The 25,843-nt window shown below is 43.5% G+C and overlaps 1 protein-coding gene across 5 annotated transcripts in view; it reads right to left on the bottom strand.

The window, feature by feature from the left end:
• Positions 1-334: 334 nt before the first annotated feature.
• The window catches only part of LOC110088228 (connector enhancer of kinase suppressor of ras 2), a 310,707-nt gene continuing 285,198 nt past the window's right edge, over positions 335-25,843 (bottom strand). For 3 of the 5 annotated variants that reach the window (XM_072981474.2, XM_072981477.2, XM_072981476.2), the window contains 6 exons: positions 15,208-15,279; positions 9,229-9,299; positions 6,926-7,029; positions 4,521-5,028; positions 3,823-4,022; positions 335-2,077 (listed from right to left, as the gene is read on the bottom strand). In XM_072981474.2, the coding sequence (XP_072837575.2) occupies positions 1,862-2,077; positions 3,823-4,022; positions 4,521-5,028; positions 6,926-7,029; positions 9,229-9,299; positions 15,208-15,279 (1,171 nt within the window). In that variant the 3' untranslated portion in view covers positions 335-1,861. The remainder of the gene's footprint in view (positions 2,078-3,822; positions 4,023-4,520; positions 5,029-6,925; positions 7,030-9,228; positions 9,300-15,207; positions 15,280-25,843) is intronic. The other 2 variants (XM_072981475.2, XM_078380760.1) reach the window with 1 other exon arrangement.

Below are 25,843 nucleotides of genomic sequence, written 5' to 3'. Positions count from 1 at the left end.
GAAGCGCCAAACACCGGTGCGTCCAAAGGACAAGCTGGCCCTCAACAGCTGAACTGGGGGTTGTGCCCATCTCTAGTCAAGATCTCTTAGACGAAAAGGGTTGTTAACAAGATAAAACTGGGCAGGAGAATGATGTGGCCTAGGAAGGAAGGCAGGATAGAGATGTAATACACAATTTGAGCTGGAGAAATACAGGGTGAGCAACTCTGTCACGTTTTCTTTCTCTTCTATGAGAATTGCGAAACTTTCGTTACATTCGGGTTCATAAACCAAACCAGAGTCTCAACCATCAGTACCTAGGCCATCTGAGGAAAGATGTCTAAGAGTACCAACACAGGGCAATAAGTGCTCATTTATTTGGTTTATTGTTATACAGTATATATTTTTTTACCCTGCATTGATAACTGCTTAGCTTTTCTGCCTCAGACATCTTCATTTCTTGGACCAAAATGTCTTAGCCTATGCCAATATCTCCATAGGCCACTTGGAGGGCCCCTGGTACTGTTTTATTGCTCCTCAATGGCCCATGTTAATCTTTCTTTCTTTCTTTCTTTCTTTCTTTCTTTCTTTCTTTCTTTCTTTCTTTCTTTCTTTCTTTCTTTCTTTCTTAGGCATTTGGTGTGAGGCGTGAGCATGCTCACTACAGTCCAACATTTGTTGTACATACAAAGGATTCCCTCAACTCTACAGGAAGGCATCTATAAGAGACAGTGGTTTTGAACTCAGACTCCCGTTTCGTTCCCTTATTTTTGAGAGGCAGCCAAGGGCCGTCTCAGAATGTTGTGGGTCACAGGCCTGTGGCACGAAATTCACAGTGAATCGATGCTGACCGTTCGAAAAGCTCTCGTAATTGTTGGAAGGGGTGGCGGTGGTGGTCTCTGATGGCCGTCCCACCACCGTACAGAAACAACCAGAAGCTGCCTTATACAACAGCTTCAACCAAAACAACAACAACAATAAAAAGACTGCCTTGTAACGTCATCTGAGCCCGATGCGCACACATGCATTTCAAGGGCCATTACTCCTCTGAGAAGCAGGCACGATTTTGTAAAAATAGCACAGCATTTCAACGGCATGTACAGTTTTTGTGCCTGGAGTGGCAATGGGAAAAGTTCTTCTCCTGGATATATATACGCTATACATTTTTTTAAGGCACACCAAAAGGGATTGTTTATCATTTCCATGCTACTCCAGCCTTGTTCAATGTTTGCAAAAGACAGTAGCTACAACTTATTGGAAATGCTGAAGATTTTGAACGTTCTTCTGCATTTTCTTCTTCCCTAGGAGTGGCCGATACATTTCTGTTGTTGTAGTATTTCTTTTTTTCCTGTTGCTTATTTTGTTTTCTAATGCTTTACATTATCTTTCTTTTTTTTTTAAAAAAAAAAGAGTGAAAGTGAGGTGGAAGAAAATCATGAGGATGGGCATTTCCAAGTATTTAAAAAATAAACCTCAGCTTTCATGTTACAATTTCATATACATAGATATGGTTACATACAGTATATCTACATATATAAAATAGTCAGAGAGCTCTGTTCTCTACTCTCCTCACTTTTAAGACAGTACTCGTGAATATACAGGGTTGTTTTATTCTGCCGGCGAACACTTTCTGCACTGCTTCTTTCTAATGCAGAACCCAAGAGCAAAGAACCGAAATTAATTCCAAGGAAAATAAGACGTTCTTATCATGCAATGCAGATAGGCATCCTGTGGCACTAATTTCTTATCCAACTTATTTACAATTCAGTTGAGTACAATATTTACACAGGTTACAGTGTTCTGTCGCGATGGACTTCCCGCACTGGGTTTGTTGTCCCGCCCCACCCCACCCCACCCCATGTGTTCCCTGTGCTACATCCTGTCAGACGTGGGTTTCGATGAAGGAATGTGTGTGTGTCAGCAAAGGGGTTGGAGTCACGAGTTCAGAAGCTCCATTTTGGGCTTTGAGAGCAGCGCTGTACTCACAAATGTCCAGGAAAAACTCATAGTTCTTTATTTTCCACTCCTTGAATTTTTTGGACGTCAAGTTGGGGTCGTGCAGCAGGTTGTTGATCACGGTGAGATCGCCTTCCTTTGCCTGTCAAAGGTCAGAAAGATAATATTCTTTTCAGTTATATTTATTTTATTTTATTAGATTTATATCCCACCCATCTAGACCATATATAAAAAAGGTAAAGGTATAGGTTCCCCTTGACAATTTTTGTCCAGTCGTGTTCGACTCTCCAAGCCGTAGAGCCAGCGTTTGTCCATAGACAGTTTCCGTGGTCATGTGGCCAGCGCGACTAGACACGGAACGCTGTTACCTTCCCACCGAGGTGGTACCTATTTATCTACTCACATTTTTACATGCTTTCGAACGGCTAGGTTGGCAGGAGCTGGGACAAGCGACGGGAGCTCACTCCGTCGCGTGGATTCGATCTTATGACTGCTGGTCTTCTGACCTTGCAGCACAGAGGCTTCAGTGCCACCACGTCCCTTATAGACCATATATAAACACTTACCCTAATTACACATGAGAGATTTTACCCCAGTCATCCGTGTTGGGAGTTTTTACAACCTCGCATGCTGCCTGCAGTTTGTTTGACTGGGAGGGGCCTTTCTGGGACCATCGCCCCAGATTGTATCCAGCCCTAACCAGTCATTCCTTCCCATCTCTGAATTAAAAGAGAGCCTAGTCTGTGTTGCTCTTTCCCCTCTCTTTAGCCTGTTGGAAGCAGTTGTTTGCTTTGCTGTTGATCTGTTCACAACCGTAAGTAATGACACATTTTTATTCTTTCTCCTACAAATGTCTCAGAGTGAGTTATTGAGACTTTAAGTGGCAGTTAAGCGAAAGGGGTAGACTTCCTGGGGGGGGACATGAAGCCATTCTCCTCTGTGAGTCTCTGTACTTCTGCTGTGTAGGAAAAGGAATTCAATCAACAATTCAAAACTCTGCAAAATGCACTTTTATTAACAGTCTACCACATGCAGACTTTAAAATAAACTGGAACTATCACTTGGTGCAAACTGTAAGGCATTGTTAACAGAAACTTTCTTTGATAATATGATACCAGTTTTTATTGGTACTATATACCATTATTTCTTAGCTGAAAGTGCTTCCAGATACCCAGAAGTATTGCAGTTTTTAAAATTTGTATTCATTCATTCATTCATTCATTCATTCATTCATTCATTCATTCATTCATTCATTCATTCATTTATTTATTTATTTATTTATTTATTTATTTATTTATTTATTTATTTATTTATTTATTTATTTATTTATTTGCTAATGCCCTCAGAAGGCTAGCTGGGGGAAATTCCTACAGACTTCTAGGAGCAGCCATCCATGAATTCTGAAAATCACATGCCTATAGTGCGCAGTGGGCGAGGGGATGATGCAGGGCCTTCTCAGTGGTGATACCTGAGAACCCAGAAGGCTATTCTAAACCGGGCCAGACTGTTTGCCCTTGAGTTTTTGATCAGAAGCCCCTCTACAAAGTCTCAGGGAGCAAGAGCTTCTTCTTAGCATCTGGTGACCTTATCATTTTAACCGGAGACGTTCAACAAGGAGCGTTATCCATTGCAAAAGCTTGCGCACTATCCAATGAATGGCAGTCTTCTCCCATGGGACGTCCTCCCCTTTTGTTTGGGGATGAGAGGAGCAATACCTGGAGAAGGGCTGCGACTGTCCCCTTGCATCTGCCACCCGGGGCAGTGGCATCGCTTTGCCCAACAGAGAGCTTGTTCCATACATTCCAGCAGAACCTCTTAGAACAGCAGTTGTTGGTTGTCGTTACTTTTTGTTTTGCCCTCTGTAGGTCCGAGAGGACGAAGACTTACTTTTAAAGTGCTCTTGAGGACTCTGATACGATGAAGCTTTTCATTGACCACGGGATCGTTGCACCTTTTGACAAAGGACCTTCGGAATTCCTGCTTTGTGGAAGGGCGTTGCTCTCCAAAGGCGGACAGGCTGGCTTGTTCCAGAGACTTGTACAACTCGTGCAAACCATCCGTGCTCTCGCTTTGCTCTTCTGCATGATCTGAAAGAAAAGAAAAGACCCTTTAGATTTACGCTCCTTTACGGTGAAGGCAGCAGGAGAAGAGGAAGGCCAAATACGAGATGGGCCGACTCCCTAAAGGAAGTCACAGGCTCGGGTTTGCAGGAGCTGAGCAGGGCTGTTGAGGACAGAGCATTTTGGAGATCATTCATTCATAGGGTCTCCATGAGTCGGAGGCAACTTAACAGCGTATAAAAACAACAACAGTGAATGGCTTGAAACAGAAAGAGCATGGGGGGTCCTTCCTTTCCAAAAGTGGAAAATGTCAGTGCTCCTCACTGTTGCTAGATTGCAGCAGCAGATATGTTGGGGTGTGTGCATGTGGATGCAGAACCAGATGTCTGGATTGCATGGGGACGCTGAGGCACATGTTAACTAGAGATGCAGGTGCAAAGAATCCGAACATTTTCACAAAAAAACTGGATCTCTGGAGACACGGCTCCCGCTTCACCTCCTGCAACCTCTCTTGCTTCCTCTTACCTTCTTCGCACAAACTACTTTGCTTTTTAATGGGCAGCTTTTCTTCCGATTTCTCCTCTGTTATCCCGCTGGGTTTTACACGGCCTTTGATCCGAACATCTCGGTTTCGTGGAAGGCTTTGGCTCCGTTGCTTCTGAGGCCGGGCGTGAGCGCTGGGACCCCGGTGGGTCTCCACTAAGGGGAACGGACCGTCCTGGTCGTGGTTGTGCCTCCTTTGGACTGGAAGCGTCGCTTGGCGCCGCCTCTCTGGAGACAAGCCGAGCCGCCCGCTCACGTACTCGGGGTCGGGTGGAACTGTCTGGAGGAAATGGAGGCCCGAACTGGTCAGTGGGGTCTCTATGAGATCCTGCCATGATCGTCTTTCCCGGTAGGGCGGTCGGCACCCTGCTGAGTGTGTGGTCCCTGTTGGATCCTGCCGGGAATCCTCCGCAGAAGAGTGAGAATAGGTCGATTCACTAGAGAAGTGTCGGCTGTGTTTAGGCTCGGGGTACGGACTTGAGGAATTCATCTGTAAATAATTAAAAACAGTCTTGTTATCTAGGGAAGTACATTATATGATCTGGGTGGGGGAAACACAGTATATGATGGACAGACCAAATCTCCTGCTGTTTTAAAAGTTCTGATCCTAATAGGGTTGCTTATTCTCTCACAGTTCCTTCCACACTGGGGACAGTACATCTAAAGATGCCCCCCTATATGAATTACAGTGATAAAGATCTTTATAATCATCACTCCAAGAAATGCCCCATCCTCCAGCAGATCTATCACCTTTATAGTCCAATTTCTACTTGAGCAGTAATCTGCTATCTTGCTCCTGGTGTCTCCAACCACTGAATAAGCAACATTGGCAGTGGTACCAGAATTCCTGGAGCAGAGCTTCCCAACCTTAGGTCACCCAGATGTTCCTGAACTGTAATTTCACTGTCAGCTGGGCTGACTGTGGTTTCTGGGAGTTGCAGTCCTTGGGTGACCCAAGCTTGAGGAACACCATCAAGCAGCAATAGCATAGGCATCCTTCAGTCTCGAGAGACTATGGTAACATGCTCTAGTGTGGCTGAGAAGGCCAATTCGAGAGTGACAATCCCTTCCACACTGAAGACAAATACAATCTGTCTCCTGTCCAGCTCCCTGGTTTTGCTGGTTTTGGGACTGCCTCTTTGCCTTGGCCTGCTGGACAAGGGTCTCTTCAAATTGGGAGAGGCCATGATGCACCACCTGCCTCCAGGCTGAACTCTCAGAGGTCAAAGTTTCCCATCTGTTGAGGTCCATTCCTAAGTCCTTCAGATCCCGCTTGCAGAAATCCTTGTATTGAAGCTATGGTCTCCCTCTGGGGCGATTTCCCTGCACTAATTCTCCATACAGGAGATCTCCATACAGGATATCAAGCAGCAATGGTTACTGACAAACTAGGTTTTGGAATATGGGAATCCCACCATTTCTCAGCTAAGCGACTGGCTGTTATAACTGCTCTTATTCTTGCTTCAGTGCACTTCCTTACTAGCCGCCTAGAGTGGTCCTGATCTGACCAGATAGGCAGGATATAAATAAATAAATAAATAAATAAATAAATAAATAGATAGATAGATAGATAGATAGATAGATAGATAGATAGATAGATAGATAGATAGATAGATAGATAGATAGATAGATAGATAGATAGATAGATAGATAGATAGATAAATAGATAAATAAAAAACAGTAATTCTTAAGATCTATCTGGGGTATCCAGAAGGTCCCTTATCCAAAAGAGCCCTAACTGGATATCCAGTTCTTCTAAATTTTTTGGTTTTATTTTCCCAGAGAAATACTGTTCCAAGAAAACAGAGACAGAGAGGTAACATAAAGAGTACTCGAGTATAGAAGTACAGTTTTAGATGACTGCTGAACAAATCCCAATTATTTCCAACAAATTCTGCTTGTTCTGTATCAGTTTAACGATTTTTTTTTTAAAAGAGAGAAGGCAAAAAGCGAAAGGAAAATAAAAACTCCCGAAAGAAACCAGAAAGAGAGGGGCTTAACCTGTATCCCAGTGGGTAGAACAGCATCACATGGGTGAAAAATCAGTCTGAGCTTCACCCATGTGATGCTGTTGCCTCAGTCATTCTCTCTTTGGTTCTGGCTGTGTGAGGATCACATCAGTCCCACGGAAGAAAAATCTGAAAGAAAAATAGAAAGAGTGCTATCTGCACTTAGAAGCACACAGTCATTTTTTTAAAAAGTAGACCACATGTTCTTGGAATTATCAGTCATGCATTTACTAGCCATGGAACACATATAGTTTCAAAGTTTTTTAAAATTTTTTTAAACAAGTTTGTATTTCTGCTTTTCTATTCCCAAAACATGGTAGGGAAAAAAAGGTGGTGCAAGAGTTCGAAGTTGGCTCAGGTGTGGCTCGCTTCACTTACCGAAGGTGTTCGATGGTAGGTATCGCACAGTGAGAGGGGTCCCTCTTGCTTCAGTGTTAAGGAGCCGTCAACCTCTTCTTGGTCACTTTCACTCCAGTAATCTGCTAAAAAAAATTTGTGTTTTCGCCTTAGACAAGTGCTCTGTGTGGGTTGTTGTTGTTGTTGTTTAGTTGTTAAGTCATGTCCGACTCTTTGTGATCCCATGAACCACAGCACGCCAGGCCTTCCTGTCTTCCACTGCCTCCCGGAGTTTGGGTCAAAGTCATGTTGGTCGCTTCGATGACACCGTCCAACCATCTCGTCCTCTGTCATCCCCTTCTCCTCTTGCCTTCACATTTTCCCAACATCAGGGTCTTTTCCAGGGAGTCTTCTCTTCCCATGAGATGGCCAAAGTATTATGTGCCCCCCCCAAAGGTACACAGTTTTGGTGCCTGTCTTTCAAGTGTACTGCCTTTATACTGTGGAATGCAGTCCAAGAGCTGGCAGGGTTAAGGGTTTTACCAATAAGACATGCATCATTCCATCTTTTGCAAGGTGAGCTAATTCAGCTGTCAACCCTGTGAATCTTTTAACCATCAGAAGGGAGTTTATTTTATTTTACTTGTTTGTTTAATGGCTACACCGCCCGACTAATGAATACACGGTACTCTAGGTGGTGTACAGAGTAAAACATGAGCAACCTGACACGCCTCACCCCCAGCTCCACTCCCATATCACGTACTCGATACAGCAAAATAGCCAACTCTAGTGCAGTTGAAATACAATGGGGACCTCAATTTCAGATTAAAAAATTAGGAGCATTTAGGAATATGTTCTTAAAGGTTGCCTTGTACAATTATGTCTTCAGTAATTTCCTAAATATTGGGTGCCCCTTGATTGGCTGTTTTTTCCACAAAGTGGGGGGCCATTACCGAGAAGGCCCACTTCTGTTTCATCATCTTCCTAGCTTCCCTTGGCATGGCTATCTTTAACACTGTGGACTGTGGATTTAACATGTGAAACAAGTATCTGTTTTCTGTGAGAGACAAGCATTGAGGACGAAAAAGAATTTCATTTTGGCTGCTGTTTGAAGCAAATCAACCTTACTTGCACTTTCCAGACAAATAGATAATCTGGAAGACAGGGGCCATTGGAATTATGCAAAAATAACATCCAAACGTTGAGACATCGTTCCCTGCTCAAAAATATGTATGTCAGGAAAGTTGAATTACAATGTATAATTAGGAGAAAATGCATACAAAGTAAGCTTGTTTACGGACAATGATGTATGCACATGTATACGTATGAATGTGTAATTATAAAGAAATGAATTTGCAGTTGAATGTGGACATTAGACAGAAGATACTAATTTATGAATATATGCCAAACTGACACAGACTGAAAATAGATTTTTACATTTCTAGTTTTTACTCATAGTTCTGTTCAGTTTATCCATTAATCTTCTACTTAGCACAAATATATGCTAATTTTAAAAATTGCACATTTAATTTTAATGTGTTCATGCATTTAAACTGTTGAGGACTGCATTCTAACATACAATATGTAGCAGTGTCATATCCAGTAGTTGACGAAATTCAAACATTGATCCAAAAGGTGCAGAGTAGGCCATTTGATAAAGCAACCTGTAAAGATTAGATGTCTAAAGTGATGAGCGCAGAGTCATCCAGTGAGTCTATCAGAGGCCAAGAAGTCCATGCAGCAGATGGACCATATGTGACACCTAAGACTATGTGGCATAGTATTATTACAGATATGCTAATGGTGTCTTCATACCAACTATAAATACCTAAGACATCAAATAAGTTAGGGGAAATCTGTCTCTCTCTAAGTTACAGTCATATTCTGGTACCCGGAGTATTCTCAGATTGGGAAAATCATTAAAACATTAATTAGTTACAGTTCTAAGCTTTAAGGCTTAGAATTACTATTGTATTTATCATAGTTACAATTTAAAAGTAACTCTTTACTTTTGTTACTGGAAAATAACTAACATAGTTATTGTAATTATAGAAAACTTCAAATGGAAAACCATGCAAGCCATTGGCCTGTGATGCTAAACACACCTGTGTAGCAGAGCCACAGTGCAACTATAAAAGTAAATGTGAATGTTAAGTTACAGTACAAAATTGTCCCTTGCTATATTGCAATCATAATACATGAGTGATTGCAAAGAGGATTTGATTGCAGGTAACACGGTATTTGCAACTAGTTACTTCTAGGTTGTATGAGAGCCTGCTTCCTTTCCACATTAGAAGATCTCTCTGTTTATTTTGATTAGTGTGAAAGAATAATGAAGGCCTTACCTTCATCTGGCCGGATATCCTTGTCGTCAGGAGTATAACCAATAGCTGCAAGACCTAGACGGTTCATCCATCTGATGAAAGAATAGAGAGAAAGAAAGACATTAAGACCGACCGACCGACCGACCGACCGACCGACCGACCGACCGACCAACCCCTGACCCTGTTATAGCTGGCTTTCAGCACGAGCCTTGTTATTACACAGAATGGAGAGAAAACCTCAGAAAAGACAGGGAAATAAGCAAAAGTTGTGAAAACTGGATACGTTGTGTAGCCAGGATGTTGGCGAGTTTTTGGGTCTCAGTCCCAAGTCTCTGCTAAGTCAGAGTCCCTATTAAAAACAAGCTTTCCCCCCAGAAAAATAGGAGGGGTGGGTTCTGAGTCGCAAGCCGAGTCGGGACATACAAAAGGAAGTACAAGGTGTATCGTAGCTGCCAAGATGGATGGCTTTAAAAGAGGATGGCATAAATTTACAGAGGTCACTGACAGCTACTAATCAGGATGGCTATTGGTCCTCTCCAGCCTGAGAAGCTTTTTGCAGGAAAAATGTAAGTGATAGAAACCATTGGTTTTGATTTTAGACTTTTGCTTTGCTTTGCTCCCTTATTTTGAGCCACCAGAAGACCATATCAGAATTTTATGCATCACGGATCTGTGGAACTAAATTTCACTTGTTTCCCCCCCTCTATTTTTTTAATATAATGAGTATTGTGTAAAAAAAGCAAAACAACAATGCTTTAAAATTTCGCTCCGCTAGAATCGCTTCAAGGAAATGTGCTCATGTGTGCGCCTTCGGAAACAAAACATCTCACATTCCAAAACTTGCTCTATCCAAACCTATCAAGTCTCCCCAGCTCGCCTTTCCACTTATGCGTTCATCATTTGGGCAGCATTTGTAATCAATAAAAAGCACTCGTGGGATTTGCTATGAAGTATTCCTTGCCCCCTCCCCCCCAGTTTGGATAATTTGATATGATTTGGCTGATCTCATTTCACGCGGTGCCTGCTTAGATTTGTCAACAACAATGGAACACGCTCGAGATGGCTGGACAGCGAAGAAGTGAACCATCACAGTTGTTGATTTGGTGTGCATGTCTTAACAGACTTGGGTGTGTGTGTGTGAGAAGAAAACACATTGTCTGTATCTTACCATCTTAATCCTTAACTGTGTTTCATGATCTCAAGTTTCTACTCCCCATCTTGGTTTCACCATAAAGGCTTAAGAGTTTGTGGGTGCCAATGTGGTCTCCCCCTGTCCTTGGAGGCTGCCCACCTCTGTCTTAGATGTTGATGGTCTCCTCAGCCTTCACCCCTAATCAATTATTTTATTTATTTATTTAACTTATATGCCGCCCACACTACCCAAAGTTCTCTGGGCATCGTAGAGATCTCTAATGCTGCATTAAGGTTAAAACACATGTGTTTCTTCAGAAGAACTGGCACAAGTTTTTGGAAGGATGGAACAGCCCTAGAGCAAATTTTATCTGGATGCTGAGTAGTCTTACTTTAAAGAGTCTATCCTGGAGATAATGTAGATAATTTCAGATGATAGCTCCTAAAAGGCTTCTATTTTGCAGAACCTTTTATGCCTCTCAGCGGGGAGAAGCCTCCACAGCCTGAAAGATGGCCCTCCTGCTTAGCAGAGCACGTTTCAAAGGGCCATGAATATTGTACGGGCACGTTCGGTCAATCAAGCCAACATGTTGCTATAAAAACCCTCTGCAGAAGGCAAGCAGGGGATAGATTTGTTTTCTCTGTCTGGACTGTAGATGTTCCATGGAATTGTCTCCAAGAACCGGATGATGTCCCCAAATGTCCTTCAGACACAGAGATTGGAAAAGTTACTTTTTAGGATTGTAACTTCCAGAACCTCACAGCCAGCATATCACTGGAGCTATAGACCAAATGGATGGATGGATGGATGGATGGATGGATGGATGGATGGATGGATGGATGGATGGATGGATGGATGGATGGATGGATGGATGGATGGATGGATGGATGGATGGATGGATGGATGGATGGATGAATGAATGAATGAATGAATGAATGAATGAATGAATGAACTTTTCCAAGATCTGATAGGGGTTCAGCTTATCTCTCATACTAAAAATTAAACTCTCACCAACTCTGTTTTATATGAATAGGCTGACTATGAGTACAGTTGGTAATCCAGACCTGGGGTAGAGCACTCTAATATGGAAGGGCAACTGGCCCTATTTCTCCATAAGAGGGATGTAAGAAAGAGAGGTGAAATAAATGTTGGAGTTTTATTTGCATCCTTGTATGCTGTCTGTAGTTTGTTTGACTGGATGGGACCTTTCTGAGCCGGGGTGAATCTCTATCTATCCAGCATTAACTACTCGTTTCTTCTAGCCTTTGAATTCAAAGAGAGCCCAGCTACTCTGCTGAGTGTTCTTTCCCCTCTTTCGTTTACTGGGGGCCGTTGTTTGTTTGCTGTTGATCTGCTCAGTTGGTTGCTAAGTATATGTGCAGTAAAGAAAGCAGTATACACCGTCTGTAGCTTCAAGTAATTGTACATCAGGAATTGTTTTTATCCTACGAATTCCTCAGAGTGACTTATTGAGACTTTAAGAGGAAGTTAATGAGAAAGCGGTGGACTGTGGGGAACGTGTAGCTATTCTCCTCTGTAAGTCTCTGTACTTCAACTGCATAGTAAAAAGAAATTTACCAGAAATTTGAAACTGCAATACTAGACTCTGCCCTGCCTCGTCTTAACTTCCCATGGCTTCCCCATCGTATTTCCAGTAGAGATATCAACGGGAAATATAAGAACACTAATGTTGCTAAAGCATTGCTTGAGGATTAAAGCATTAAGGTGTGCAGTTTTTAACAGACTCCCAGTTTCAATGCATCATCCTGCCAGCAATTCAGATGCTACAGAGCCCAGACCAGGGTTCTCTGTGATGAAAGGGCCTTGGTGGCTGCTTGCAAGAGGTGCAAGAGTTCACACATTATTTAAAATATTGCAATTTATTATATGTTTCATTGCCCACATTTGTCTTTTAAATATTTTGTGTGCTGCTTTGGGTCCCTTGATAGGGAGAGAGGCAGCCTATAAATAATATGAATTGAGAGAATGGCTTAACATCTCCAGGGTTGCTTTACTGCAGCAGGTTTTGTCCTCTGCTCACTTCACTGAAGTTGGAGATAGGAAAGGTCCTAGCAAGCCGCCTGCAAATAAGTATTCTATACCAAACAAAAATTAATAAATAATGTGCCTGTTTTTCAATTAGCCGACAATGCAAAGCATGCCCACTTATCTGATTAAAAATCAATATTGCTCCTTTCTAGTCTTCTTCAACAGCTCCCATTCATTTCCAAATTACAGCTCTGCCTTGCTTTTATCTGTTTTTGCACAGGAGCCAAAGTGGCGTGCTTTCGCCAAGTATTCTCTGATGTCCCTAGCAAACCCTGTCTGCGGGAGGTAATTTAAAATATTAAGGACTTGCTGCTTTTTCCCCCTCCTAATTGGAATTAATCTGAACAACCTTTGCATTTTTATCACTCCTCCTACGTTGGCTTTTCCAGTTGGAGGGAGCCAATGGATAAATATCACAGTCTTTTTTTGCTGATTTCATCAGATGTAACAAAATCCATCCACAGCGATATGCCAGGAAGGGTCCTCTCCTCTGTGGGCTATTTGTGGCACAGAGCTATTTATTGCTTCAGAAAGGCAACGAATGGCCAAGAAAGTCAGAGACAAATGCATTAATTTCATGATTAATTCATTGCAGAGGAACTCAAGGGCGCTTGTGCAGATCTGACGAAACAGCACGAGGGCATTAATTTTGCAAAGCAAAATCTGCCTGCAAAAAAAGAGAGAAGAATCAGAGGATGAATCCAGTGGAACAACTACGTGGGCTCCACACGAGTGTCCACCCCCTGGTATGTAATCCTTTCTTGACATCCGACATTAACTCCCGTTGGGGATGAAGCAGAAATTCACTGGATTTGCTTTCTCCCTTTGACAATTTTCAGTTTTGCACCTTCAGAGATGGGACCTGGGCAAAGCTCCTATTAGAAACCCAGACCTTTCCAAGACCTATGATGCCATTTGGAGAAATAAAAATGCACACAGCATGTCTATTTGCAGTTGACCATGCAAACGACAAATGTGAACAGCTAGAAATGCATATACAGCAGTGCCTCACAAGACGAATGCCTCATGGGACGAAAAACCCGCAAGACGATTGTTTTTTTGCGATCGCTATGGTGCCCCGCAAGACGGCTTCTTCTATGGCCGTGCTTCACAAGACGGTTTCTTTTTCAAGACCAATGCCTCACAAGATGAAAAGATTTCATTCATCTTGCAAGGTTCCCATAGGGAACCTTGCAATACAATTTTTTTGCAAGACAGCGCTTCTTGCGGAACAAATTACATTCATCTTGCAATGAATCTTGTATTTGAAAAAGATGTACAGGCGTGCTTTTGTCCATGGGGAAAATGTGTGTCATGAGACAGAGTACCAAAATATGTACAAAGACTTATGCTGGAGCAGGGGAAGTCTCACGACTGGATTGGACTGCATCTCCCCATATGAAGCTGCCTAGGTCTTCAGATGTTCAGAGGAGGCCATGCTGTTCCATCCCAACATCTTCACAAGCCTGTTATGAGACCATGAGAGATGGCCTTCTTGGTGGTGGTCCTCAGCGTTTGGACCTCCCTTCCGAGGGAGGTGGGGCTGGCTCTTTTCTGCTATCCTTCCAGCATCAGGCAAATACATTTTTTGTTTAAACGGGACTTTGGCCACTGATTAATCGTTTTAATGGTGAATGCAGAACATTTTTCTTGTACTTTTCAAATAGCTTTTAAACCACGTTCTTTGGATGCATGTTTTTATATTATAATCTATTTAACAGTGTTTTAACACTATAATTTATCATATTTTAAAAACTGTTTCCGTTTTTAGATTCAGGTTGTAAGTTGGCTTGAGTCTTGCAATAGAGAAAGGCAGTGTGTGAATTAAATAGGAAAATAACGGTATCGTTTCTTTTTACTTTGATTCGTTACGCTATTGGTCACTTTTAGCAACTCTAAGTGACATGTTAAGGTTTGATAGTTTAACTGCTGGCAAGCTAATGGCCCAAACTATCTTGCATAAATTATACTGACATAAGGGAAACTGACTTCACTTGCAGCGGCAGATTACCAATAATTAAAGAGTCCCTGCTTTGCTTCCTCATTGCTTAAATGCAGTCTCATTGCCTCTGAGCCAGGTAGCTTGGCACATAACCCAGAATCAAAGTAGAGACTCTTTCATTAGCAGTAATCTGCTGCTGTAGGTAACATTGTTCCTCTTACATGAATGCATACATAAGATTTGGGCCAACGAATAACATTTCACTTGCTGGGATTTCCTCTTTTAAGCAACTATTTGAAAAATGCATGCAGGGCCATTCGATTTTTGGCATATAACCACCATCACTCTGGCATGCCTAACTTCCAGGTAGCTGGAAATATAAATAATTTTTAAAAAGAGCAGCTGAATTGCTATATACCAAGGTCCCACCCCCTCCAGCACAACAAATACAGGCCAGTATCTTGTTCAGTATTTATACGTTCATGGAGTTCCAGCTAGAGAAGCTGCTGTGACAGTTTTAAGAGATGCCAGCTGCGCGCAACCAGGCACGTGACCAGCACCCGGCAGCTTGAGTTGTGTGCACTTAAATCTTGCACATGATCTTTGCGAATGTCTTGTGTAGGGAGTACAAGGAAAGGTGTCCTTTTTACAGTTTTGCACCTGATCCACAGAAAGGATAATCTGAGCATTCTTTTACTTTGTGTCCTGTGTGCAAAACACTTCCCACCCCAGTCTCACCCCGCTTATTCACCACAACGGAAAGGCCAGAGCACATCTGGAGAAACGAAAGCGATAGTCTCCCCTTCCCAATCCTTTGGCTCTGTACAGATCAGAATCAAATTCCTCTACCTCCGTCCAGAAGAGCAAGACACTTTACCTGTTCATTTCCTCCAAGCAGTCAGTGGCAAAGAAGAAGCTCTTAATTTTGGGGTGACATGCTTTGAAAGCACTGCGAGGGAAGCCAAAAAGAGAGAAAAGAACAAGTTATAAGTTAACGACGTATTAGATATCTGGGCTTTCACAGTAAATGGTCCAGTTACACTGACCTTCCTGTAACAAGCTTCTTCTAAACCAGTGGTTCACAAACCTTGGGTAACCCAGGTGTTCTTGGACTGCAACTCCCAGAAACCCGAGCCAGCACAGCTGGTGGTGAAGACTTCTGGGAGTTGCAGTCCAAGAACACCTGGATTGCTCAACGTTGGGAACCATTGTTCTAAACTTTATGTTAAGGTTTTTCCTAGATCCAAACTTGGACTCTTCAAGAATTCCATCCCGAATGTTTATCCCTAGGACTGGAGGAAGGAGTCGTCGAATTTACAAAATAAGATGCAGCCAGCACATCTGCACTTCACTAAAGTTCAGCTCAACCATTTCTTTGAAGTTTTCAAGAATGAGGTGTTGGAAAAAGGCCTACGTTATCAGGCCTACAGATCATCAAGTCCAACCCCTGTCAAGGAGGCACGGCAGAGAATCAAACTCCCAACCTCTGGCTTCACAGCCAGATGCCTAAATCCACTTGTGCAAGAGGTTAGTGGATTTCCTCTTGTGCTACGGTTGAGAAAGAAGAATCACACACAAAACAGTTTGTCTCCGGATTCAACTTTGAACCAAAACCACTTAGGCTAGAATTGGCAATTAATCAAATGCATTACGGATAGACCCATATTCTTCTTGTGCTCTAAAGGTAAAGGTAAAGGTTCCCCTTGACAATTTTTGTCCAGTCGTGTTCGACTCTAGGGGGCGGTGCTCATCCCCGTTTCCAAGCCATAGAGCCAGCATTTGTCCGAAGACAATCTTCCGTGGTCACATGGCCAGTGCGACTTAGACACGGAACACTGTTACCTTCCCACCGAGGTGGTCCCTATTAATCTACTTGCATTTGCATGCTTTCGAACCGCTAGGTTGGTGGGAGCTGGGACAAGCGACGGGCTCTCACTCCGTCATGTGGATTCGATCTTATGACGGCTGGTCTTCTGACCCTGCAGCACAGGCTTCTGCGGTTTAGCCCACAGCGCCACCACGTCCCTCTTGTGCTCTAAAGTACAGCAAAACCCAGTGTCTCTCCCAAGGCATTATGGTAAAAACAGCCGTTATCTCAAAGTGTAGAAGACGTGTAGTACAGGGATACCTCAAAAGGTATCGTAACTCCATAAAATGACTTTACTGAAGTTTATCATGTTTGGAAGACAACTTTATGCCCCAAAAGGAATGTTTTCCTTTGGATCTATCCTAAGACAGGAGCTTCTGAAGGAGGCTAATCTAAACGAGCTTTTATGACCCTTTGTGTGTATTTTCTAGACATCGACATGCATCCTTCATTTCTTCAGACCTTCTTTGCTGTACGTTGCTTGCTTTCTCTTTGTGTATTGACCGTCTCTGCTAACTAGCATGATAAACAGTTTCCTAAACTTAATGTACTTCCTCATAGATTCGTATGCCTCCATAAAAGGGTTCTGCCTGGGTGGCTCTTTTTTCACCATCATGGCATTTTCAGCTGTGGTCGAACCTCGCTGCTCCTTTCGAACCCACCCCCAGCGCTTCTCGTCTTTTCAAAGACGGTGCGGGATGCAGCCCACCACCTTTCCGGTAACCTTAACCCTGGCCATCTGCCTCCAGCTGTTGTAGAAAACCCCTCCTGTTGCCCGTGTTGAAGTACATCTCCCTGTCCATGGAATGGAGGGAGAGGCTATCTTAGTGGTGGATTTTTTTTTTTTAAACTCAGAGACCTGCCATTTTTGTGAGCATCTTTATGGACGTTTCCCTCAGATTGGTTTCCATGGAAGTGAAAAACCACAATGACCATCTCCAGGGATAGCCTTGCTTTCGTCACTTATTGGGGGGGGGGGCATTTCCCCTCCATCTTGGACCTCCTTCCTTGTGGATGGGGGAAAAAAAAAGGGACGACTAGTATCACAAAGAGTCAGACACGACTAAACGACTAAACAACAACAAAAGTATCCAACAGCCCCCCCCCCGAGAGTTTAGGATGATTCCCAAATGTCTAAAATGAAATTAAACAGTAAGGCAAAACCCCCAATATATCTAATGTCTTTTTTATTTTCTTCCTCTAGATTTCTTTTTTTCCACCTGAGGAAGAAAAGCTCTCTTTGCGGTGTGTTTTTGTGTCTGGATTGAGGTCCAAGATGTGCGGCTAAGTCTTTTTTAGTATCATTTTCTTATTAAACTCCTCAGGAGGGCATTCAAAAAGCCATTTCCTCAGTTTTCGTTAGAAACTCAGAGCAGGTCACAGCCAAGCATCTACAGAAAACTGCTCGATGGGTGACCTTTTAGGAAATAAACCGGCAACCCTTTGAAAACCGAGGCTTGCTGTTCGCACAGGGACTTTGAAAAACACAAAACCCACTCCTTCTCTGCTTCAATAACCCTCCGAGGGCGTTTGCTGGTAGGAACGAAAAGATCGAAAGTGGCCGTCTGATTCTTCGGCTCTTGCTGGGGAGTCAGCGGAACAATGGCTCGCCCCGGGAACATCACAGTGGGGAGGTCAAAGCGAGAGCTCGACCGTATGGGGTGCACCATACGGGGCAGAAAAATATATAGTTTGGACAATGAATTTCCAGTCCCTTGTCCTCCTTTCCGTGTGCTTCTGTATCTCAGCAGTGGATACATTGCCAATGGTTCTTGTGGATTTAAAGGAAACGGAGATTCTTAAATCAACTTAGATGCCACTACAATGCCATCTATAAAAGTGAACCGCATCTAGATGATGCCGATCTGTTTCTGGACATAACTCAAAAATGCTGGGCAGGTTGTTAGCTTTAAATATGGTCTTTTAATGATGTACTCTGCCTTGGGTTCTTTTCAAGGAGAAAGGAAGGGTAATATATATATATATATAAATTTAAAAAAATAAAATACTTTCGTCTCCAGCCAAGGAGAGGCACTGCTGAGGAATTCTCGCCCTGCCATTAAGTATTATTGCTTGTCAAAGAGTCCTCCTCTTACATTTTTCTTCTGAAACAAAATTCTGTACATTCACGTGACTCTTCTCTTGCGGACAGAGTGGGGTTGTTTTACCCCGCCCCGAGTAGACATGGTCTAGACGGGCGGGGTAAAAAATCAAATAAATAAATAAATAAATAAATAAATAAATAAATAAATAAATAAATAAATAAATACTTCTGTCCACGTCAACAACAGAATTCTTGCACAAAAGTCAAATGCATTTCCCACCCTTTCCACCTTGATTCTTCAGAATGTCCTAAGGGGGCCCTAGAGCAAATCAAGCTATGGAAGCAAAAAAAGGAGAAGGACAAAACTGAGGCTGTCGTATTTTGGGCACATTGTTGAGAAGACGAGATTGGTTGAAAAAGACAATCATGCTGGGAAATTTGGAAGGCAGCAGGAAATGAAGAAGACCTAATGTGAGATGGGCTTATTCCCTAAAGGAAGCCACAGACTTTGGCTAGCAAAGGTTGTCTGGGCTTTTAATGACAAAACATTTTGGAGGTTATTCATTTGTGGGACCACCAATAAGGAAGAGGTACCTTGAAAGGCACATTAACCGCCGCCGCCACCATAAGGATCACTGCTGGATTCTCATTATTTAAAGGGGGTGGAGATGTGCTACACAAGGGATCGGAAACCACCTCCAAAAATTACAGGGAACAGGAATTGTCACTTGAATTAAATGCCTGGGCTGGTTATATTTTAAAAGCAAGGTCCTAAATTCAAATATCAGCTGTTACTAGAGCAGACACACTGAATTAAAGAGAACAATATTATTATTAATGTCTTTACAGTTGATTTTATAATGTATGTGCTTTATATTTTTGTTGAACACCACTTGGTGTAAAAATTGAAGAAGGAAGGAAGGAAGGAAGGAAGGAAGGAAGGAAGGAAGGAAGGAAGGAAGGAAGGAAGGAAGGAAGGAAGGAAGGAAGGAAGGAAGGAAGGAAGGAAGGAGCTGATGATGAATGAATGAATGAATGGAAGGAAGGAAGGAAGATGCTGACAATGTATGGAAGGAAGGAAGGAAGGAAGGAAGGAAGGAAGGAAAGAAGGAAGGAAGGAAGGAAGGAAGGAAGGAAGGAAGGAAGGAAGGAAGGAAGGAAGGAAGGAAGGAAGGAAGGAAGGAGCTGATGATGAATGAATGAATGGAAGGAAGGAAGATGCTGACAATGAATGGAAGGAAGGAAGGAAAGTCAATATTTAAATAAATTAAACTGAATTAAAGGGTCTATTCTAGTTAGGACTAATTATTGGATTTAGACAATGGAAAAGGAGGGCATCTCCTACGCAGGGGAGAAACATCCTGGAATAATTTCTTAGCTGCTTCTTGTGGGTTATTTTGTATTTTGACTGTGAAAAGGGCCCAGAAAAGTTCAATAAAATACCCACCCCACACAGCAGGATGCATCAACAAAACCATACTTCCTTTCCTCAAATTCCCCTAAGCCTTTTGAAAATATGCACAACTTTAAAATGTGGGTTGAGATTCGAATTCTTGTGCAGTTTTGCTGTTGTTCCTGTTGCTTAACTGGACTTATTCAGAGATGGAATGAAGCAGACTTATGAGCGAACCGATCAGGAAAAAGGGACAGATCTTAAAAAATACAGAAAGTAGCACTAAGTCTTGACGGGGAAGGAACTGCCGGGTGATGGCCACCAGATGGCAGACATCAGCTACCGACTGCAGCACGGTGGAACAGCGTTGTCCAACGCAACCTAGTCAAGATGGGTTAGTGGAAGAAGGAGCGGCCACCATCATTTTGCACCTGGTGGGATTTTTGCACTGGGATGGGTTTAAACAGTCCCCTTTGACCCACAGCCGTGGTCGCTGCTCCCAGCTCTGAGTGTGCACCCTGGGCCACCATTAAGAAATCCTCCCAGGTCTATTTTATGTATGCTGACCCGGCTGTTTAGCGCTCGTGTTGATTCTAGCACAGGGATAGGAACCTGGGATTTAGATGATGCTGGGTTACAACTCCCATCATCTCTTTGCTGGCAGATATGCGGGATGGATAGAGCTGACGGGAATGGTAACCCGACAATACCTGCAATGCTGCGTGCACGCACGGCCGGGTTTTAGGATGCCCTTATGCAAAGCACCCTCCATGCTAAGCTTGGGAAGTTAATTTCCCACTTCTCCATAGTGATTAAATTGATATTTTTAATTGCTTAAACCAAAAACTAAACTAAGCCTGAAACTGCAAGCTACCATCCAGTGGGACCCAACACACTTTTCCCATCCATCTATCACTGCCCCTATTTGAAGGGGGGAAAAGTATGGGATGGCACCTACCTACCTACCGACCGACCGACCGACTGTCTGTCCGTCCGTCCTTTCCTTCCTTCCTTCCATTCATCACCAGCTCCTTCCTTCCTTCCTTCCTTCCTTCCTTCCTTCCTTCCTTCCTTCCTTCCTTCCTTCCTTCCTTCCTTCCTTCCTCCCTCCCTCCCTCCCTCCCTCCCTCCCTCCCTCCCTCCCTCCCTTCCTTCCTTCCTTCCTTCCTTCCTTCCTTCCTTCCTTCCTTCCTTCCTTCCTTCCTTCCTTCCTTCCTTCCTTCCTTCCTTCCTTCCTTCCTTCCTTCCTTCCTCCCTTCCTCCCTCCCTCCCTCCCTCCCTCCCTCCCTCCCTTCCTTCCTTCCTTCCTTCCTTCCTCCCTCCCTCCCTCCCTCCCTCCCTCCCTCCCTCCCTCCCTTCCTTCCTTCCTTCCTTCCTTCCTTCCTTCCTTCCTTCCTTCCTTCCTTCCTTCCTTCCTTCCTTCCTTCCTCCCTCCCTCCCTCCCTCCCTCCCTCCCTCCCTCCCTCCCTCCCTTCCTTCCTTCCTTCCTTCCTCCCTCCCTCCCTCCCTCCCTCCCTCCCTCCCTCCCTTCCTTCCTTCCTTCCTTCCTTCCTTCCTTCCTTCCTTCCTTCCTTCCTTCCTTCCTTCCTTCCTTCCTTCCTTCCTTCCTTCCTTCCTTCCTTCCTTCCTTCCTTCCTTCCTTCCTTCCTTTTGTTTTCCCATAATGGCAATGATATTTCTCCATTATGAGCTCTTTTATAGCAGTGTCTTCTAACCAGAGGGTTGTGATCCCCGCCAAGGAGGTCACTGAGGGGAGGTCATGGGTTGCCTTATAAGGGTTGCAGCGCTTGTTAAATAATTTCTTTCGTGATCTTTCAGGGCAGAATATTAAAGTTAGTGTGTATGTGTGTGTATCAGAAGCAGGCCCTTTGGGGGGAGAAAGAAGCCTCTACTTTCTGAGAAAGGGATGACGTTACCTCATTAAAATTGCCTTTTTTTCCTGCAAATGTGGCATGTGTGTATGTTGCAGGTGACTTGGCTATTATAAAAAGGGGGTCGCAGCTCAAAAACAGTTGGGAACCACTGCTCTATAGCGTCCTTCCTGACACTGTACAATGAGGTGGCTCCTGATTAGAGATGGGCATGAACAGCCGTTCATGTTGGTTTGGCAGATAGTGGAACCGTTGTTCAATGGTTTGTCCCGCCCGTTCTGGTGGGCGCTCACTCAGAGGCTGTTTGGCTGTTGGTCAAACTGGCATGAACTGCTTAACTTCTTTACTCCGGATGGAAGAAGCAACGGTAGAGGCAAAGTTCAGCCTTGGTGAACAAACTCCAGAGATTCACGGGAAAATATTCAATGCCTGAGAGCAAAAGTGGGTTTCCATCCCCTGCCCAGCATAGAAATAGAAGTAGCTGAGTATCCACTGTTAGTTTCATAGCTACCATTTTGTTTTAAGGACAAAACCAAAAGCACAGAGAGTTGCATCTTGTTGGAAAGGAGGATTCTCCTTTTACTGGACCGTTGGTGGGTCTGGGATGGGGCAGGGGATGAGAATAGGGCCCTGGCTTACTATATCATGGGTTTAAGAAGTCTAAAACCATTTCGATTTCAATTTTATCTATTTGTTCATATGCTCAATTTGGGCTTTTCTTCTCAAAGGGTTTTCTTCTGCTACCTTGTTCTGTTTTGGATATACTTTTCTGTCTGAAAAAATTTAATAACCTGATTAATCTTTTAAAGCTTAAAACCCATCCCTGATTTTTTTTAAAAAAGAAGACTCTCATAGTGCAACTGTGTCTGGTCGCTAAGAACAACCTATGCCATCTTCCCATGCTTGGGGGAAGAATAAAAAAGTCTCTCAAATATGAAATAAAATTTAAATTCTCAACTGCAGAAAAGGGAAACTCCTACAAATACTCACAGTGTCTCCATCTTTCCTCTTTTCTCCCCCACCCCTTCATCTCCCCTCTGTGCCTCCTGAAAATATTTAGCACAGAATTATAGGTAAAAGGTAAAGGTCCCCCTTGACAATGTGTCCAGTCACGTCTGACTCTGGGGGCGGTGCTCATCTCTATTTCCAACCCATAGAGCTAGTGTTTGTCCAGACAATCTTCCATGGTCACGTGGCCAGCGCAACTAGACCACCAATGTGGTCCCTATTTATCTACTTGCATTTGCATGCTTTCGAACCGCTAGGTTGGCGGGCGCTGGGACAAGCGATGGGAGCTCACCCCGTTGCGTGGATTCGATCCTATGATTGCAGGTCTTCTGACCCTGCAAGCATAGAGGCTTCTGTAGTTTAATCCTCAGAACACACCCAACTCCACCACACTCTGCCTTGGGCCCCATGTGAACCAGAAGACACATCTGCTGTTCTGGTGACCTGTCATGTTTTTGTGACAATGTTCGCATGCAGCCAGCAGATTGCTACATCTTAAGAATAGCCTACATTCTAAACAGCTGCCTTGTTGGGTATATAACAACTGTGTTATTTCGATTTGATATGTTTGGGTTGTCACATATTTTACAAGGCCATGGTTCCTGAGAAGCCAATCTGCTGGGCGATAGGGTGGGGTGGGGATGGGAGTTGGATTTCTGGATGAAAGTTGCTGGAAATGGATGAGGGACTCTTATGGATACTTTGTTCTTTGCCTTTAGGCTTATGCCCTGACTGAGTTGTCCGTCTTTGATGTGCTACCAAACGAGCGTCTGAATTTTTGCTTGGATGTAAAGCAGAAGGTGTAATATCACAATGAGAAACCAACACAGAGCAGAGAAAGCCACTGACAAAGCTTGCTTTCAAAAGGTGCAAAGCCTTCTGAAAGCGGCTCGGATTCTTTTCTATCATTTCCCACAATGCTGCGGGGGTCTTCAGAGGATCTCATCAGGCACCCCAATGGGGTGTGCTGTTGGACCCAAAATGTGTGAACATTCTCCTTTCTAGGCTCCTCACAAGTCGCTGAACATTTCAGAGCCATCCTAGGGACTATTCCACGAAATATAGATCGTTGCCACCCATAAATACATTGAGGGCTGATTCATAACAAACTGTGTGGCTTAGATTGATGCGGGTTGGGACTGTGGTCCCTTTCCCCAATCAGTGGCCCTCTAGAGGTTGATGCTCTCCAACTCCTACCAGCATCAGACAGCATGGAATTTTTAATACAACTCTACATGGAGGGATCCATACATCTAGCATCCAGTCATGGTATAAAGCCAAGCGAAACACAGCACAGCAAAGCAAAAGCAAAGCAAAGTGTGCTGCTTATATACTGCCCTATAGATTTTGAAGCACACTCTGGACAGTTTACAGTTAAATTTTGCAGGCTACACATTGCAGGCCCATCCCAGCAAGCTGGGTACTCAATCTCAAAGTCTGAGTCAACCTTGAGCTGGCCACCCCAGCCAGTTCGACTACAGTACCACAGTTTAACCACTGTGCCACGTGGCTCCTGCTACTAGGTAAGCAATGTCAACATGTCCAGGGTCCAATTTTACCCCACTGAAACACGTCACAGGCCAGACTGTCCAGGGCTCTGTCTGTGCCACTCTGTGAAGCCAAATTTCAAGGACAGCTGAGGGGGGAAAACTGTTAGAATAGGCAGGAGACACTCGTTTTAATTAGATTTTTCCAGCAGCAAATTAGGAAAAAAAATCTTTGAAGCAAACATTGTCTCCTTTCTTTAATGGCTTTGAAGAGTCCATTGTTTACCATTCAATTTCAGCTCTATGATTTTTCCGAGATCTCAGATGAGGCACAAAAAAGGGCTTTGGAAATCCAGGCCACACAGTGTCCATCTGTATGGACCAATGGTCGAATTCAGTGTCAGATATCTTTAAATGTGTGTAACAGATTGATGGTGGCATGATCTTTCATGCACACTCAACCTGATTCTTCAGAAGCTACCCTCGAAAATTATAGAGAGAGCTTGCTTCCCCTTATTCATGTGCATCACTTTCTCTGATCCAGTGTTTCCTACCTTGTAGAGTAGTTACACTGTGTTCAGTAGAACTTACACATCTTCCTCCCATGTGCTGTCAAATCAGTTCTGAGTTATGGCGACCTTTTTTGGGGTTTTCTCCATAGAGAATCCTCAGAAGTGCTTTACCCTTCCCTTCCTCTAGGGGCAACCTTGGGACTGGGCAGCTTGTCCAAAGCTACCCAGGCTGGCTCTTCTCCCAGGAGGCACAAGTGGAGAATCAAACTCCCAACCTCTGGCTCTGCAGCCAGATATCTAAACCAATGAACTATTAGCGTTAGATAGCACGTAACATTTCTCACTTGGTAAGCGGCTGATTTTTCCCATCCACCCCCCCCCCCATTCTACTTAAAATGTCTGCCAAAGGCAGAGAAAAGATCCACATCTAAAAAATTCTTGGTTGACGGCCAGCTAAAAAAAATCTCCCATGAAAAAGAGTCCCACTGTCATCCAGTTAGTCTGTTCCACTGTTGAACAGTTCCTACTGTCAAGGAAATTCTCCAAATGCTTAGCTGAACCCTCTTTTCACATCATTTGAATGAATTAGTTTGGGTTGTGCCTTTCAAATATTTAAAAATGGTTATCGTATCACTCCTCGACCTTCTTGGTTACCAACTTGGTTATCTCTCCGGATATTTCCCACCCAGCTTAACTTTCTTAAACGATCGTGCTCAGAAGTGGACATAAGATTCCAGATGAAGCCTGACTGAAGCAAAATACAGCGGTACTAATATTTTCCTTGCTATACTTTTGTTGATGTAGCTCAGTTTTGCATTTGTGCGTTCTTTGTACATGATACTGTTGACTCGTGTTCACCATGCAATCAACAAGACACCAAGATCCTTTTTTCATACGTTCTACCCAGCGGTCCAACACTGGAGATCTTCGAGAGACAATTGGACCACCCTCTGTCAGATCTGCATTGATTTGGAATCCAGCCTTGAGTAGGAGGTTGGACTCGATGGCCTTATAGCTCAATTATTCTACGATTCTGTGATTCTCTTGAGAAAGAGGGAGGGTCTTAAAGTAGAAACAGTGATGAAGTGGATGTAACGAGCCTTCTCAAAACTCATACTGGCTTACATAAGCCCTTTGAATTGGCATCCATATGTTCAGTACTGCCTCTGTGTTACTAAACTGGAGGAGTGATGGAGGAAAAACCACACACACCAGGAAACAACTTAAGAGAAAAGAAGGAAGGAAGTCTATAAATCTAAATCTAATTGTAGATCTAGAAAAGAAAATCAGAGGTGGGAAACTCTACCTGTTGTCCCTCCCCACTGGTGCAG

The sequence above is a fragment of the Pogona vitticeps genome, chromosome 11 (genome assembly GCF_051106095.1).
Source record: "Pogona vitticeps strain Pit_001003342236 chromosome 11, PviZW2.1, whole genome shotgun sequence".
NCBI lineage: Eukaryota > Metazoa > Chordata > Lepidosauria > Squamata > Agamidae > Pogona > Pogona vitticeps.
The sequence above is the reverse complement of the archived record's forward strand: the minus strand, read 5'-3'. Positions and strand labels throughout refer to the sequence as shown.